The sequence below is a fragment of the Elephas maximus genome, chromosome 2 (assembly GCF_024166365.1).
Source record: "Elephas maximus indicus isolate mEleMax1 chromosome 2, mEleMax1 primary haplotype, whole genome shotgun sequence".
NCBI classification, from domain to species: domain Eukaryota; kingdom Metazoa; phylum Chordata; class Mammalia; order Proboscidea; family Elephantidae; genus Elephas; species Elephas maximus.
This window is the reverse complement of record NC_064820.1, coordinates 215,224,217-215,236,570: the sequence shown is the minus strand read 5'-3', so window position 1 is coordinate 215,236,570 and position 12,354 is coordinate 215,224,217. Positions and strand designations below refer to the sequence as shown.

The following is a 12,354-nucleotide window of genomic DNA, read 5'->3' as shown; positions in this document are numbered from 1 at the left end:
TCTGGGGTATCTATACCATACTTTTTAGATTTGATCACTTTTACCAAAAAATAAAGGAAACATTTCATTATTATTACATGCATCACAAAACAAGAATAAACATATACCCATGATCTTATTAGGTATCAAGTTTCAAGATAAAAACACAGATTGAACTGAGAACTATCATGTCACCATCATTTTATCAGAGATCTCACTAAAAAATAAAAACCAGACCTGTTGCCATCAAGTTGATTCTGATACAGAGCAACCCTATAGGACACAGAAGAACTGCCCCACAGGGTTTCCAAGGAGTGGCTGGTGGATTCGAACTGCCAACTTTTTGGTTAGCAGCCCCAGCTCTTAACCACTGTACCACCAGGGCTCCATAGATCTCACTAGTAGGTATGAAATAATCAGCTTCTTCTAGTTGAATTACTTGCCCCTTTTTTCTTTAAATACATTTACAACAATATGACACATCCAGAAGCAAGCATTTCAGCCCATTATTTTCCCTCCAATTAAATAACCAGGCCAAGTTGAGACAAATATAAGCTGGGCCACCGGAAAATCATGATAGTGCCCAGCCAAGAGGAAAGTCAAAAGTCAGTTTCAGTGCGTCAAGGTGCACTGAAATGAACACAACCAGAGATGCTGCCTATGAAATTCCCTCTAGTTAGAGAAAGTTGGTAATTATAACATCCCCATCATTTAAGGTCCATGTTAGAAAATTCTGAATAAAAGCAGAGAAAATAGCAAAAAAATCATTTAATCTGCAGTGAGCAGGAGGCACAGAAACTGAGGGCAGTGAGTGTATTATACTCACCTCTGACTGGCAGACTGCCCCTAAAACGGTGTCTTGCCAAGTATGTACCCAAAGCTTTCAGGTAAGGGATCCCATGTGATTTGCACAACAGTCCTATTACCATTTTATAAAAAAGGAAATTGTGCCAGAGAAATTAAGCGACTGAGATTCCAACTGGGCTCTTCTAACCACATGACATCGCAGGAAGTACAAACTAAGTGTGTGTGGAATAAATGAACGGTTCCCTCATTCATACAGAAATGCAAGTCTATCCCTCTTCTGTGAGCCAAATTTCTATCACTAATAAGGAAAATGAGCGAGAACTATTATGTATTAAGCACGGCTACACAGCAGATCATTCAGGGCTTACAATAACAGGGAGGGAAATATCACATCTTCATTTTTACAAAGGAGACTCAAGAGATTAAAGGTGACTCGTCCAAGATCGCACAGCTCCTAGCATGTTACAATTAATGGCTGTTAACAATAATTTTTAACTTTACTTATTGCCCTTTATATGGCAGGCACTGTTCCAAGTGCTTTTATACACGGTTTCTCTCACCGAATCCTCATAACTTTATAGATAGCACGAGATAGCTAAAGGGGCCTTCGCATCTAGTATCTAATTTCTCTAACTCCTGAGTCCAGGAGTCTGGCCGGTGCTCTACGTTCAGATGTTGAGATGAATGAGCCTAACAGCGAAATTAAGAGGAAAATAATAACGGGAACAATTCTACCCCTAGAAATGGAGTCCTATGAGCGAGGGTGTCTTCTGCATCTGTAGGACTCAAATAGGCGCGCAGAGGCGTCCCGGGCGTGAGCCGGTCAACAGCCGCAGGGGCCGGGCGGGGGGACGCAGGCGATGCTGAAACCGTGGCGCCGGGCGCCCTGGATTGTTTCGCTGCCCGCCCGGCCCCGCGGCCTAGTCAGCAGGCGGCCCAGGGCTGCCGGGACCGACAGGTAGCTCACCAATCACCGACGGGAAGGGCGAAGGAAGGGGCCAATGGGCGCCCGGAAGAGTCCGGCGGAAGTTGCCGCCCCCAAACTGTCAAGAGCAGCGCCCCGTGGAAGGGGCCCGGGCCGGGTGGACGAAAGAGAGGGTCCGCGCGGCCAAGGGAGGGCTGGCGGCGGGCCCCGAGGGTAGCGGCGGCGATGGAGACTGAGACCGAAGGGGGCGGCTCAGTCAGCAGCGCCCGGCCCTCGGTCTCAGCGCCGCCGCCTCGAGCCCAGTCCCAGACAAGGGTCTCGGGACGAAAAGGGCAGCCCGCCCGTCCGCGCCGGCGTCGGGGCCACAGCCCCATCACCTGGGGGCCTGGCGGGCGCGCCAGACCCAGCCACGGCCCGTGGCCTCACCTTGAGCCGAGAGCTGCCGGACACTGTTCACGAACTGCTCCAGGGCAGACGCCATGTTTCCCCCTGGCTGCCCAAGCAGCAGAGGCAGCTCGGCGGGAAAAAGCGGCCGCTCGGGGAGGAGGGGCGGCACCGGTTCACCCGAGGGCCTACCGAAGGGTGTGTCGTCACTTCCGCCTGCTCAAGCACCGCGAGAGCTCACCTGCCTGGGACCCGGTTACTGTTTCCGTGGAAACCGTTCCGGTACTCGCCGTAGCCGGAAATTAAATTTCTCTTTTTTTTAATCCTGTGCTCTAGTGTAATAGGTCCCCACAGCCATCTTGAGCCAAAGGGAGAAACAAAACTCATAATGTAGGTCATATTTTCAGCTTCTGTTAGGATGGCTGCCCCGTTTATCCACCTAGCCAAATGCTTCAGACCCGGCTCACTGACCACCTCTTCCGAAAGTTTTCTCCTATGAGGTAGTGGAGCATAGATTCTGAAGCCAGGCAGTCTGGGTTAGAAATCCCCTTTCTGTTGCTTGGGAACTGTGTGACCTTGAGCAACTTACTTGATCGGCCTGTGCCTCCGATTCCCCACATGTAAAATTCGCACAGTGACGTCAACAACCTACAGCACTTAGAACAGTGCCTAGCACATAGAACTATACGTTAGATACTTGATGGATAAATTGGTTTTCCTTTCTGGAATTGAAACCCTCGTGGTGTAGTGGTTAGGTGCTAAGGCTGCTAACCAAAAAGGTCGGTAGTTCGAATCCACCTGGTGCTCCTTGGAAACTCTATGGGGGCAGTTCCACTCTGTCCTGTAGGGTCCCTATGAGTCAGAATTGACTCCGCAGCGATGGGTTTGGTTTTTCGTCTCTGGAATTGATCTGTCCCTTCACCACTCTACTCCCTAAGCAGTTTGTACTGCTCATGTGGCCATTTCTTTTTTTTTTTTTTTTAATTAGTACCGTATCCATTGCTAGTGAGTTCCATGAAATCAAGCATCTGTCTTAACTCCATTCCGTTTTCGGGGCTAGCACAGGATTTAGTGCATATTAGGGACTGAATAAATACTCATTGCGAAAACTTCAACTAGTATTTATTGAGCACTGTTACCAATCGAATTGTGTCCCCCCAAGATGTGTGTCAACTTGGCAAGGCCATGATTCCCAATATTGTGTGATTGTCCACCATTTTGTCATCTGATGTGATTTTCCTAGGGGTTGTAAATCCTAACCTCTGTGATGTTAATGAGGTGGGATTAGAGGCAGTTTTGTTAATGAGGCAGGAATCAATCTACACGATTATGTTGTATCTTGAGATATAAAAGATCGAAGCAAACAGAGAGTCAAGGGGACATCATACCAAGATGTCCAGAAGAACAAAGTGTTATTTGGCTAGGATCCTTGTGCTGAGAAGCTCCTAGACCTGGGCAAGATTGATGACAAGGGCCTTCCCCCAGAGCCAACAGAGAGAGAAAGCCTTTCCCTGGATCTGGCACCCTGAATTCAGACTCCTATACTGTGAGAGAATAAATTTCTGTTTGTTAAAGTCATCCACTTGTGGTATTTGTGATAACTAAGACAAGCACCTACAATGTGCTAGTTTCTGTGCTAGGCACTGGGGATACACTCGTGAGTAAAAACAGCTATGGTCCTCCTTTCATGCAATAAAGACTAGAAAAAAGGGGTCAGTGCTGTTTAGGAATGGAACTTGGTTCTCTAAGATCATGCAACATGGCAGTGACAGGGAAGGTTTTCTTGAGGAAATAACACTTAAACAGAGCTCTGAAGGAAGGGCAGGAGTTAATAAGCAAAAAAGGAAAGAAAGTTTCCTATGTGAGGGAACAGCATGTGCCAAGACCCTCGTATGGGAGGGAGCATGCTATTTGAGGGAGGAACTAAATGCAGGTCCTTGGGGTTTGAGGGCAGTGGTATGGGGTGAGACTGCAAGGTAGACATGGATGTGGTGTAAGACCTAAAATTAAGGTTCATTATGTGCTGCCTTGACATCTGAAACCATAAGGGCCTCAAATGGCCTCACCGCATGTTTCCCTACCCACTCTGCTCTTGCGGATAAGGTGCCCTACCTAAACAACCTTTCTTATCTAAGGTACCAGGCACAGTTCCTGAATATTGGGTTTTAGTTCCCTGCCAGATTGGGGAATTACTCAAACAAGTGTTGTAGAGAACAGACTCTCCAACTCTATTAAAGTAAAATCAAAGGGATTTATTGAAGCCAATATATCATTCAGATGGGGATCTTGGAAACCTCAGAGTCTGAAGTTCACAGATCCAAGGGAGGGGGTGCAAATCATACATAGCTATAGTGCCATAGGAAGAACTACAGAACACAATATTCTGATTGGTTCACAATGATTTAGGTCAATCAAAGGCGGGACAAAGCAAAGCGTGATTTTTAACATTATTGGTTACATTAATACAGCTGGAATACACTGATTGGCTGAAGGACATAATTGCAAGGTATGTGGTCTCAGAGGGAGTGTCATGACCGTCACAAAAAAATGGCGTGGTGGATACTGTTGGGAAAGTGTTAACATTACCTTGCCCAGAGCATAAAATCTCCTGAGGGGATCTGAAACAAAGGGTTTAGATATGGTTTAGTTATAGACCACAGGACATACAGTATCTACTTTTTTAACCAAGAAAACCATTTCCTTAATGATAGGGATGGTTCCTAAGCAATAGTGTTGGAATCTGTGTGAAAGGTTACACTGAGCCATAGCATTAGTTCAGCCATTTTACTTGAGGTCAGATGCCACTTGATTTTATATTCCATGTCACAAGCCAATCATATTCTCCCATCAGAACGAGGGGCACGCCACCCACTTGGCGCTGCAAAGCCTGCCTCCCACAGCCCCTGCTTGTTCACTTTGCTCCCAAGTACAACCCTACGTGGCCCTGCAAGACATGTGATGTCCTCCTCTTGCAAGATGTGAGTATATGTGACTAATAATCTGTTGGTCTCACCTGTCCAGGGTTGGGTGTACATCAAGGAGCTGTACTTTAAATGGCCCTTCTAGCCATGATCTTGGGATTCCCACAAAATGATTGGGTGGATTATGCAAATAAGGTGCTTGCGGACCAAGGGGATTGGACAGCCTGCTAATAATGCAGATAAGGTACGTGGAAACCTGCAGGGGTGAGACTATGTAAATAAGGTGTTTGGAACCCTTATAGGGGATTGGTCAGTTTTGTCATCCCACTAGGCTTAAAGGGAGCCAATCCCAGAAGCAGAGGGTGACTTGTACCATCAAGAAGAGCAAGGAGCAGAACACGTCCTTTGGAGCCAGGGTCCCTGTGCTGAGAAGCTCCTACACCCAGGAGACAAGACAGCTGTAACACCAGTGCTGGCTTAAAGATAGTGAGAAGTGGCGGCAAGCATGGCAGAGTCTAATGGCAGAGAATCAGCAGCAGCAAAACTAGGAGACTGGTGCAAGATGGCACAGTAAACTTCCCAGCCCACGGAGCGAGGTGGCTACAGTGGGCTTCCCAGCCCACTGAGCAAGAGAGCTAAGAGCGTTCATACAAGAGGCTTCCTGGAGGAGTGGGGGACCTCTGGGCACTTATTGGTGGAGCTAAAAAGCTTCGTAACACTTGCCCTAGCAGGGCAGAGACCAGGCTGAGGGGCAAGCCGCCCATGGAGTGGCCTGCCTTCAGGCATGGCCGAGAAGATGTTCCCGATGAAAGACCTGTATCCTGAGTCATTCCTGAGCCTGAATTGTAACCTGTTACTTCCCTAATAAACCCCAGAATTTGTGAGTATAGGATATGAATTCTGTGTGGCCAGTGCAATGAATTGTTGAACCCAGCAGAGAAATAGAGAGTGCTTTCAGAGGGACATCTGGTGTCAGAATCGGTAAAAAGTCTGGAGAGTGGAGGTATGTCTGACCTCTGCCTCACAGGGATCAGCCTTGGGCTGATGTCGATGGTAATTCTCTCTCTCTCTGAAGTTAGACGAGGTCTGGCATCATGACATTTTTACAGGCTCATCTCCTGTAAACTGTGTTAGAGATACTCGGCTTTTTCCTGAGAAGATTGAGAAGCCATCAGCGAGTTTTATGCAAGGGGGTAGTGTGATAGGATTACATTCAGAAAAAACTAGTCTGCTTTCAGGTGGATAACTTCAGAGAGCCAGTTAGGAGCTGACATGAGTAGTTGACATGAGATAGGATAGTAGTAATTGCACTTTAAAAGTTGAGATGGAAATAAATTGGTGGACATGAGACGTGTTTAGATGAATGAGTTTAACACTTGTCACTCGAAGATGGCAATGCCCCTGAACACTTCATGGCAGCAAGTGGCCCTCAATCTTTGATCTCTTGTGGTACACAAGACAGATATTTTGACACATAGGACATGTTTCCGTAAGTGTACGCAGATTTTAATGAGAGCCCAAAACATATTGCAGAGAGGTAAAGCATTACAGCAATTCATAATACCCACAATGTTTTCTTAGACTGTGGCAGTGGTTCTCAAACTGTAGTTCCCAGAGCAGCATCACCATCCCTGGAAACTTGATCGAAATGCAAATTCTTGGGCCCCACTCTACACTTGCTACCTTAGAAACTCTGAAGGTGGTGCTTAACAATCTGTTTTAGTAAGCCCTGCAGGTAATTCGCTTGGCTGCTACAAAAGGTTCTGCAGTTCGAATCCACCAGCCGCTCGTTGGAGACCCTACGGTCCAGTTCTACTCCGTCCTAAAGGGTCGCTATGAGTTGGAATCAACTCGATGGCAATGGGTTTGGTTTTTGGCTTGCAGGTGATGCTGATGCACACTGAAGCTTAAATACCTGGATAGTGGCAAATGGACCAGGATAAACGTCACACTCATTTCAAAATAGCTAAGAGTAATTCCACCCTTCTTTCTTCCTCTCAAGGATAAAGTGATTGAAAGAGATGTGATTACAGGGATAACCTTGAATATATTCTAACTTTTAGGCCAGGGATTTGTAAAATCTGGCAATTACTTGAGATACACCTCACAATAAACTGTGACACAGTAGTGGGTGGCGGTGTTAAATTTAACCATTTGTTCTTTAGTTCTTTGAACACATGTTTTCTTTGTGTCTAATATGTGCCAAGCCCTGTGCCAGATGCAGTGGATATATTGGGTGAACAAGACAAAGTCCTTGCTGACTTGAAGTTCTTGTTGGAGGAGTCAGGCGATAAGCAAGCAAATAAGCGAAACAATTTCAGACAGTAATGTGTGCCATGAAGACAATACAATATGGCGATAGGGAAAAGGAAGGTCAGGAATTGCTTCTCCAAGTCTTGAAGAATGAGAAGCAGACAGTTAAGAGAAGATCTAGGGGCAAAGAATTCCAGACAGGAACAAACATGGTGTGCAAAGTCTTTAGACAGGAACAAGTTTGGTGTGTCTCAGGATCAGAAAAAAATGCAAGTGTGGCTAGAATATAGTGAATAAGGGGGGTCATGGGGTGTCTTAGTTGAGAACTGCCTGTCTATAGCAATAATAATATTCTCTTAGATTTGTCCAGTTTTTTAAAAAAAATTGCAAAGCATTTTCAGATCCAATAGATGTTTGCAAAAGTATTACTGAAATGTCCTCACCAAGTGGTGACTCAAAAAAAGGAACAATAGATAACGCTGAAATTTACAAAAAGGAATTCAGTAAGTACCATCTCCAAGCATCCCCAGTGGCCACAGGAATATGGAGTCCCAGAGAGAAAGAGCAGAAGTCAGGATTAAAACAGCCCTTAGAAACTATAATGGCATGGCCGGTTGTTTGTCCAAACCATTTCTACTTTCTCTTTCCTTTTCGATACATGTCCCAGCCTTACCTGCAATTAGGTGTGACCATGTGACTGCTTTCTGACCAATGGAATGGAAATGGAAATACTATATACTGTATCCAGCCCTAATCTATGTAAATCAATCAATCAATCTCTCTCTCTTTCTGTCCCTGGGGGGTTCAAATGGTTAAGTGCTTAACTGTAAAGGTTGGTGGTTCAACTCCCCAGAGGCACCTCAGAAGAGGGGCCTGGTGGTCTGCTTCTAAACGGTCATAACCTTGAAAATCCTATGGAATATAGTTCTGTTCTGCAACATGGAGTTGCTATGAGTCGGAATTGACTCGACTGCAGCTGGTTTGGTTTTGGTTTTCTCTCTCTTCTCCCTGCCCACTGTCTGGAAGTCAACAGCCAGTAAGAACTTGAAAGCCATGTGTTGAAGATGGCTGAGCCTCCATCAGCCTAAATCCCTGAATGACTGAGTGAAGCAAAGCCTCTCCCCCTAAATTAGTTGTCTATCACTGCATAACAAATAACCCCCATATATAGCGACTTAAAACAACAATAAACATTTCTTATCTCTTACAGTTTTTGAGGGTCAGGAGTCTGGGCATAGTCTTGTGAGGTGATTGTGACTCTGGGTCTCTCATGAGGTTGCATCAGGATATCAGCCAGGGCTGCAGTCATCTGAAAGCTTGACTGGGGCTGGAGGATCTGCTTCCAAGGTAGCTCACTCACATGGCTAGTGGGTGCTGACTGCTGGTGACAGGCCCCAGTTCCTTGCCATGTAGACATTTCCATGGGGCTGCTTGAGTGTTTTTACAACATGGTGGCTGGCTTCCTTTACAGATCCACAAGAGAGATAGAAGCCACGATGCCTTTCATATCCTAGTCTTGGAAGTCACACACCATCATTTCCCCAATATTCTATTGCTAACAAGTCAGCCCTATTCAGTGTGGGAGGAGACTACGCAAGGATGTGAACTCCTGGAAGTAAGGATCACTGGGTGCTATGACAGAAACTGGCTACCACATACCCCCTCCATCTCATTGTCGGTGAATGAGAAATAAACTTTAACTGCTTTAAGATATTGAAGTTCTGGATTCCCTAATACAGCATCTAGCGTTACCTAACAGTACAAATGACCTGCCATCAGGCTGTGGAGGGGCCAGAAGGAGAAAATCAGGATACATCATGCTTAATATTTCAAGAAAAGATAATAAAGCACAGCCCTGATTGGGCCCACAGAAATATTTGTTTGGCCCACAGAGTAGTTTTAAGATTTTTGAGATCTACTGCTAGATTTGTCAGTTTCTCTTGAAAGATTATGAGATTTAAGAACATTGAGTATCATGGCTACAATGCTTAGAGCTGAATAGTATTTCCCTCCTTTAACAAGACGTGCACTCCTTGGTTTATAATCTCCATTTTGTCCATTTCACTCGTGTACATTACCCACTGGCAGTTAGGTTTGCGCCAGCTTTTATATTTCCCCACTGTTTACAAAATAAAATACAGAAAGTATGTTACATTTGCCACTGTCAGCTACTTCCCCTCGTATGAGATCTACTCATGTCCCAAGGGATTCCCCTTTCTCAAAAATACTGTGTGCTTTCCTGCCACTGTGCTGTACCACCTGTTGCAAGAGCTGTTCTCGATGCCTGGAATGCCTCCCTCAATCTCCACCCAGAAAACTCCTAATCATCCTTCATTGCTCAAATGAACTGTCAAGTCCCCAGCCTCACTGAGGCCAGGGCATGTTTTCTTTTTTAATATCTTTTAAGTGATCTCTGACAGCCAATTTTAGATTTCCATCAATAGCATGTATCTCATGGCATTAAATTTCCTGTTCGTGCCTTTCTTGCAGAGAGGAGAAGGAGCTAAGGGACTGGCCGATCGAACATGCTTACAATAAGCCTAACACATAGTAGGCGACACAGAATATAAGATGAAGGAATCTAAGGTACAAAAATCCCTCAGTGGTCTCCCAACTTCTAGTTAGTCATTCAAAGCTGCACAGTCAATTCTTGTAAAGCTATGCCCTTATCTTCATAAAGAAAATTGGAAGATATTTAACTTGGCCACTCATTCTCTCCCAGAAAGGAGCCCTGGAGGTGCAGTGGCTAAAATGCTTGGCTGCTAACCAAAAGGTTGGTGGTTCGAACTCACCAGCTGTTCTGCAAGAGGAAGATGGGCAGTCGGCTTCTGTAAACATTAAAAAAAAAAAAAAACCAAACCCAGTGCCGTTGAGTCAATTCCGACTCATGGCTACCCTATACAGAGTAAATATTACAGCCTTGAAAACTGTGGGGGCAGTTCTACTCTGTTCTATAGGGTTGCTATGAGTTGGAACGCTATAGGGTCATTATGAATTGACTCAATGGCAGCAGGTTTGGTTGTTTTTTTTTTCTGTTTGTTTTCTTTCCCAGGTACACAAACAAAAGATTGTTACAAGACATGAAATGATGACTGGCAGACTATCAGTGTTGCTTAAGGTAGTCACAGAAGGCTTCCTAGAGGAGGTATGAATCAAGTTGAAAAACCATGGATGGGAAGGCAACTTTAAAATATATTATAAAAGGCTATTTCTTTTTATTCCACCTTTATACTCATTTTTTAAATGTATAATTCACGGAACATAAAATTTAAAATTTTAAGTGTACACTTCAGTAGGTTTTAGTATATTTATTATGTTGTGTATCCATCACCAGTATCTATTCCAGAACATTTCTGTTGCCTCCGAGAGAAACTTCGTGTCTGTTAGCAGTTAGTCCCAATTCCTACCTGCCCCCATCCCCTGGCAACTGCTAATCTGCTTTCGGTCTCTAGCGATTGCCTGTTCTGGGCATTTCGTATAACCGGAATCATACCACACGTGGCCTTTCGTGTCTGGCTTCTCTCACTTAGCATGACGTTTTTGCAGTGCCACTATATTCACAAGTTCTTAGTGAAGGCCCGTTTGGAGCAGAGCACAGACCAGACACTTCTAATGGCATGATCAACAGGCATTTATTACTCACAGAATAAATAGGACAGGCGTAAGTAGAACTGCACACATCATCATCATCCTAGGTTTCCCAAAATTAGGCTCCTATATCCACAGGGGAGGTTGCATCCAAGCACACCCCTGTTCATGTCTTGGGAGGAGAACACCTAAATTCCACTTTTCTGGGATTAGATACTAATTGGACAGCCATGTTGATGAGCCAAAGAGCATGTATGGAGAGCAGGTAGAGAGAGGGGCAATAAAAGGGGGTAATAAAAGTGGAAACTTCCCTGCAGGCAATGGACATCATTTGTTGTCCCTGTTCAGAGTGGACTAGGTTTACCGTCGCTAGACCAGCCCTTCTTTCTTTACCCCACTGAGATAGCTTGCCGGAGTTCTGGTTTCTTCAGAGGGCAGTCATCTCCCCCTGAAGCACATACTTTATGTCTATTAGTAGTTATTATGTCCATTTAGCAACTAGGGAGTTGGTGAGGGGGGCAATTATAATACAGCACACCTGTGCATCCAGCAGTTTTCAAGGTTCATCCCTGTTGTAGCACGTAACAGTATTTTATTTCTTTTTATGTTTGAATAATATTCCATTGTATGACTCTGCTGCATTGTGTTTACTCATTCATCAGTTGATGGACATTTGGGTTGTTTCCATATTTTGGCTATTATGTATAATACTGCTATGAACATTTGTGTACAAATTTTTGCATGAGCATGTTTTCATGGGTATACCTAGGAGTGCAATTTCTGGGTCGGTCATACAGTAGCTCTATGTTTAACTTTTTGAGGAACTACCGAACTGTTTTCCAAAGTAGCTGTACCATTTTACATTCCCACCAGCAATGTACAAGGGTTCCAGTTTCTCCAAATCCTCACCAACACAAGTTATTATGTATATCTATAAAGTATATATATATATACGTAAATTATTATTATAATTATTCTCGTGGGTAGTGGAAGGCCCTCAATGAGATGGATTGACACAGTGGTGGCAACAATGGACTCAAGCATAACAACAATCACGAGGATGGCGAAGGACCAGGCTGTGTTTCGTTCTGTTGTACATAGGGTCAGTGGGAGTCAGAATTGACTCGAGGGCACCTAACAACACTACCAAAAAGTGGATATGAAGTGGTAGCTCACTGTGGTTTTGATTTGCATTACCATAATGGCTAATGATGTGGAGCACCTTTTCATGCGATTTTTGGCCATTGGTGGCATATCTATTCAGATCCTCTGCCCGTTTTAAAAATTAGGCTGTCGAGGCGGGGCCAAGATGGCAGACTAGGTAGACGCTACCTCGGATCCCTCTTGCAACAAAGACTCGGAAAAACAAGTGAATCGATCACGTACATAACAATCTACGAACCCTGAACAACAAACACAGGTTTAGAGACGGAAAACAAACAAATACGGGAAAGCAGTGATTGTTTTCAGAGCCTGGAGCCAGCGTCCCAGTCAGGT

At 44.8% G+C, this 12,354-nt stretch overlaps 1 protein-coding gene across 1 annotated transcript in view; it reads right to left on the bottom strand.

Moving 5' to 3' along the window:
- COPS3 (COP9 signalosome subunit 3) overlaps positions 1-2,299 on the bottom strand; it is a 32,149-nt gene extending 29,850 nt beyond the window's left edge. The window contains exon 1 of the mRNA XM_049874778.1: positions 2,138-2,299. Within this exon, the coding sequence (XP_049730735.1) occupies positions 2,138-2,192 (55 nt within the window). The 5' untranslated portion in view covers positions 2,193-2,299. The remainder of the gene's footprint in view (positions 1-2,137) is intronic.
- Between the last annotated feature and the right edge of the window lie 10,055 nt (positions 2,300-12,354).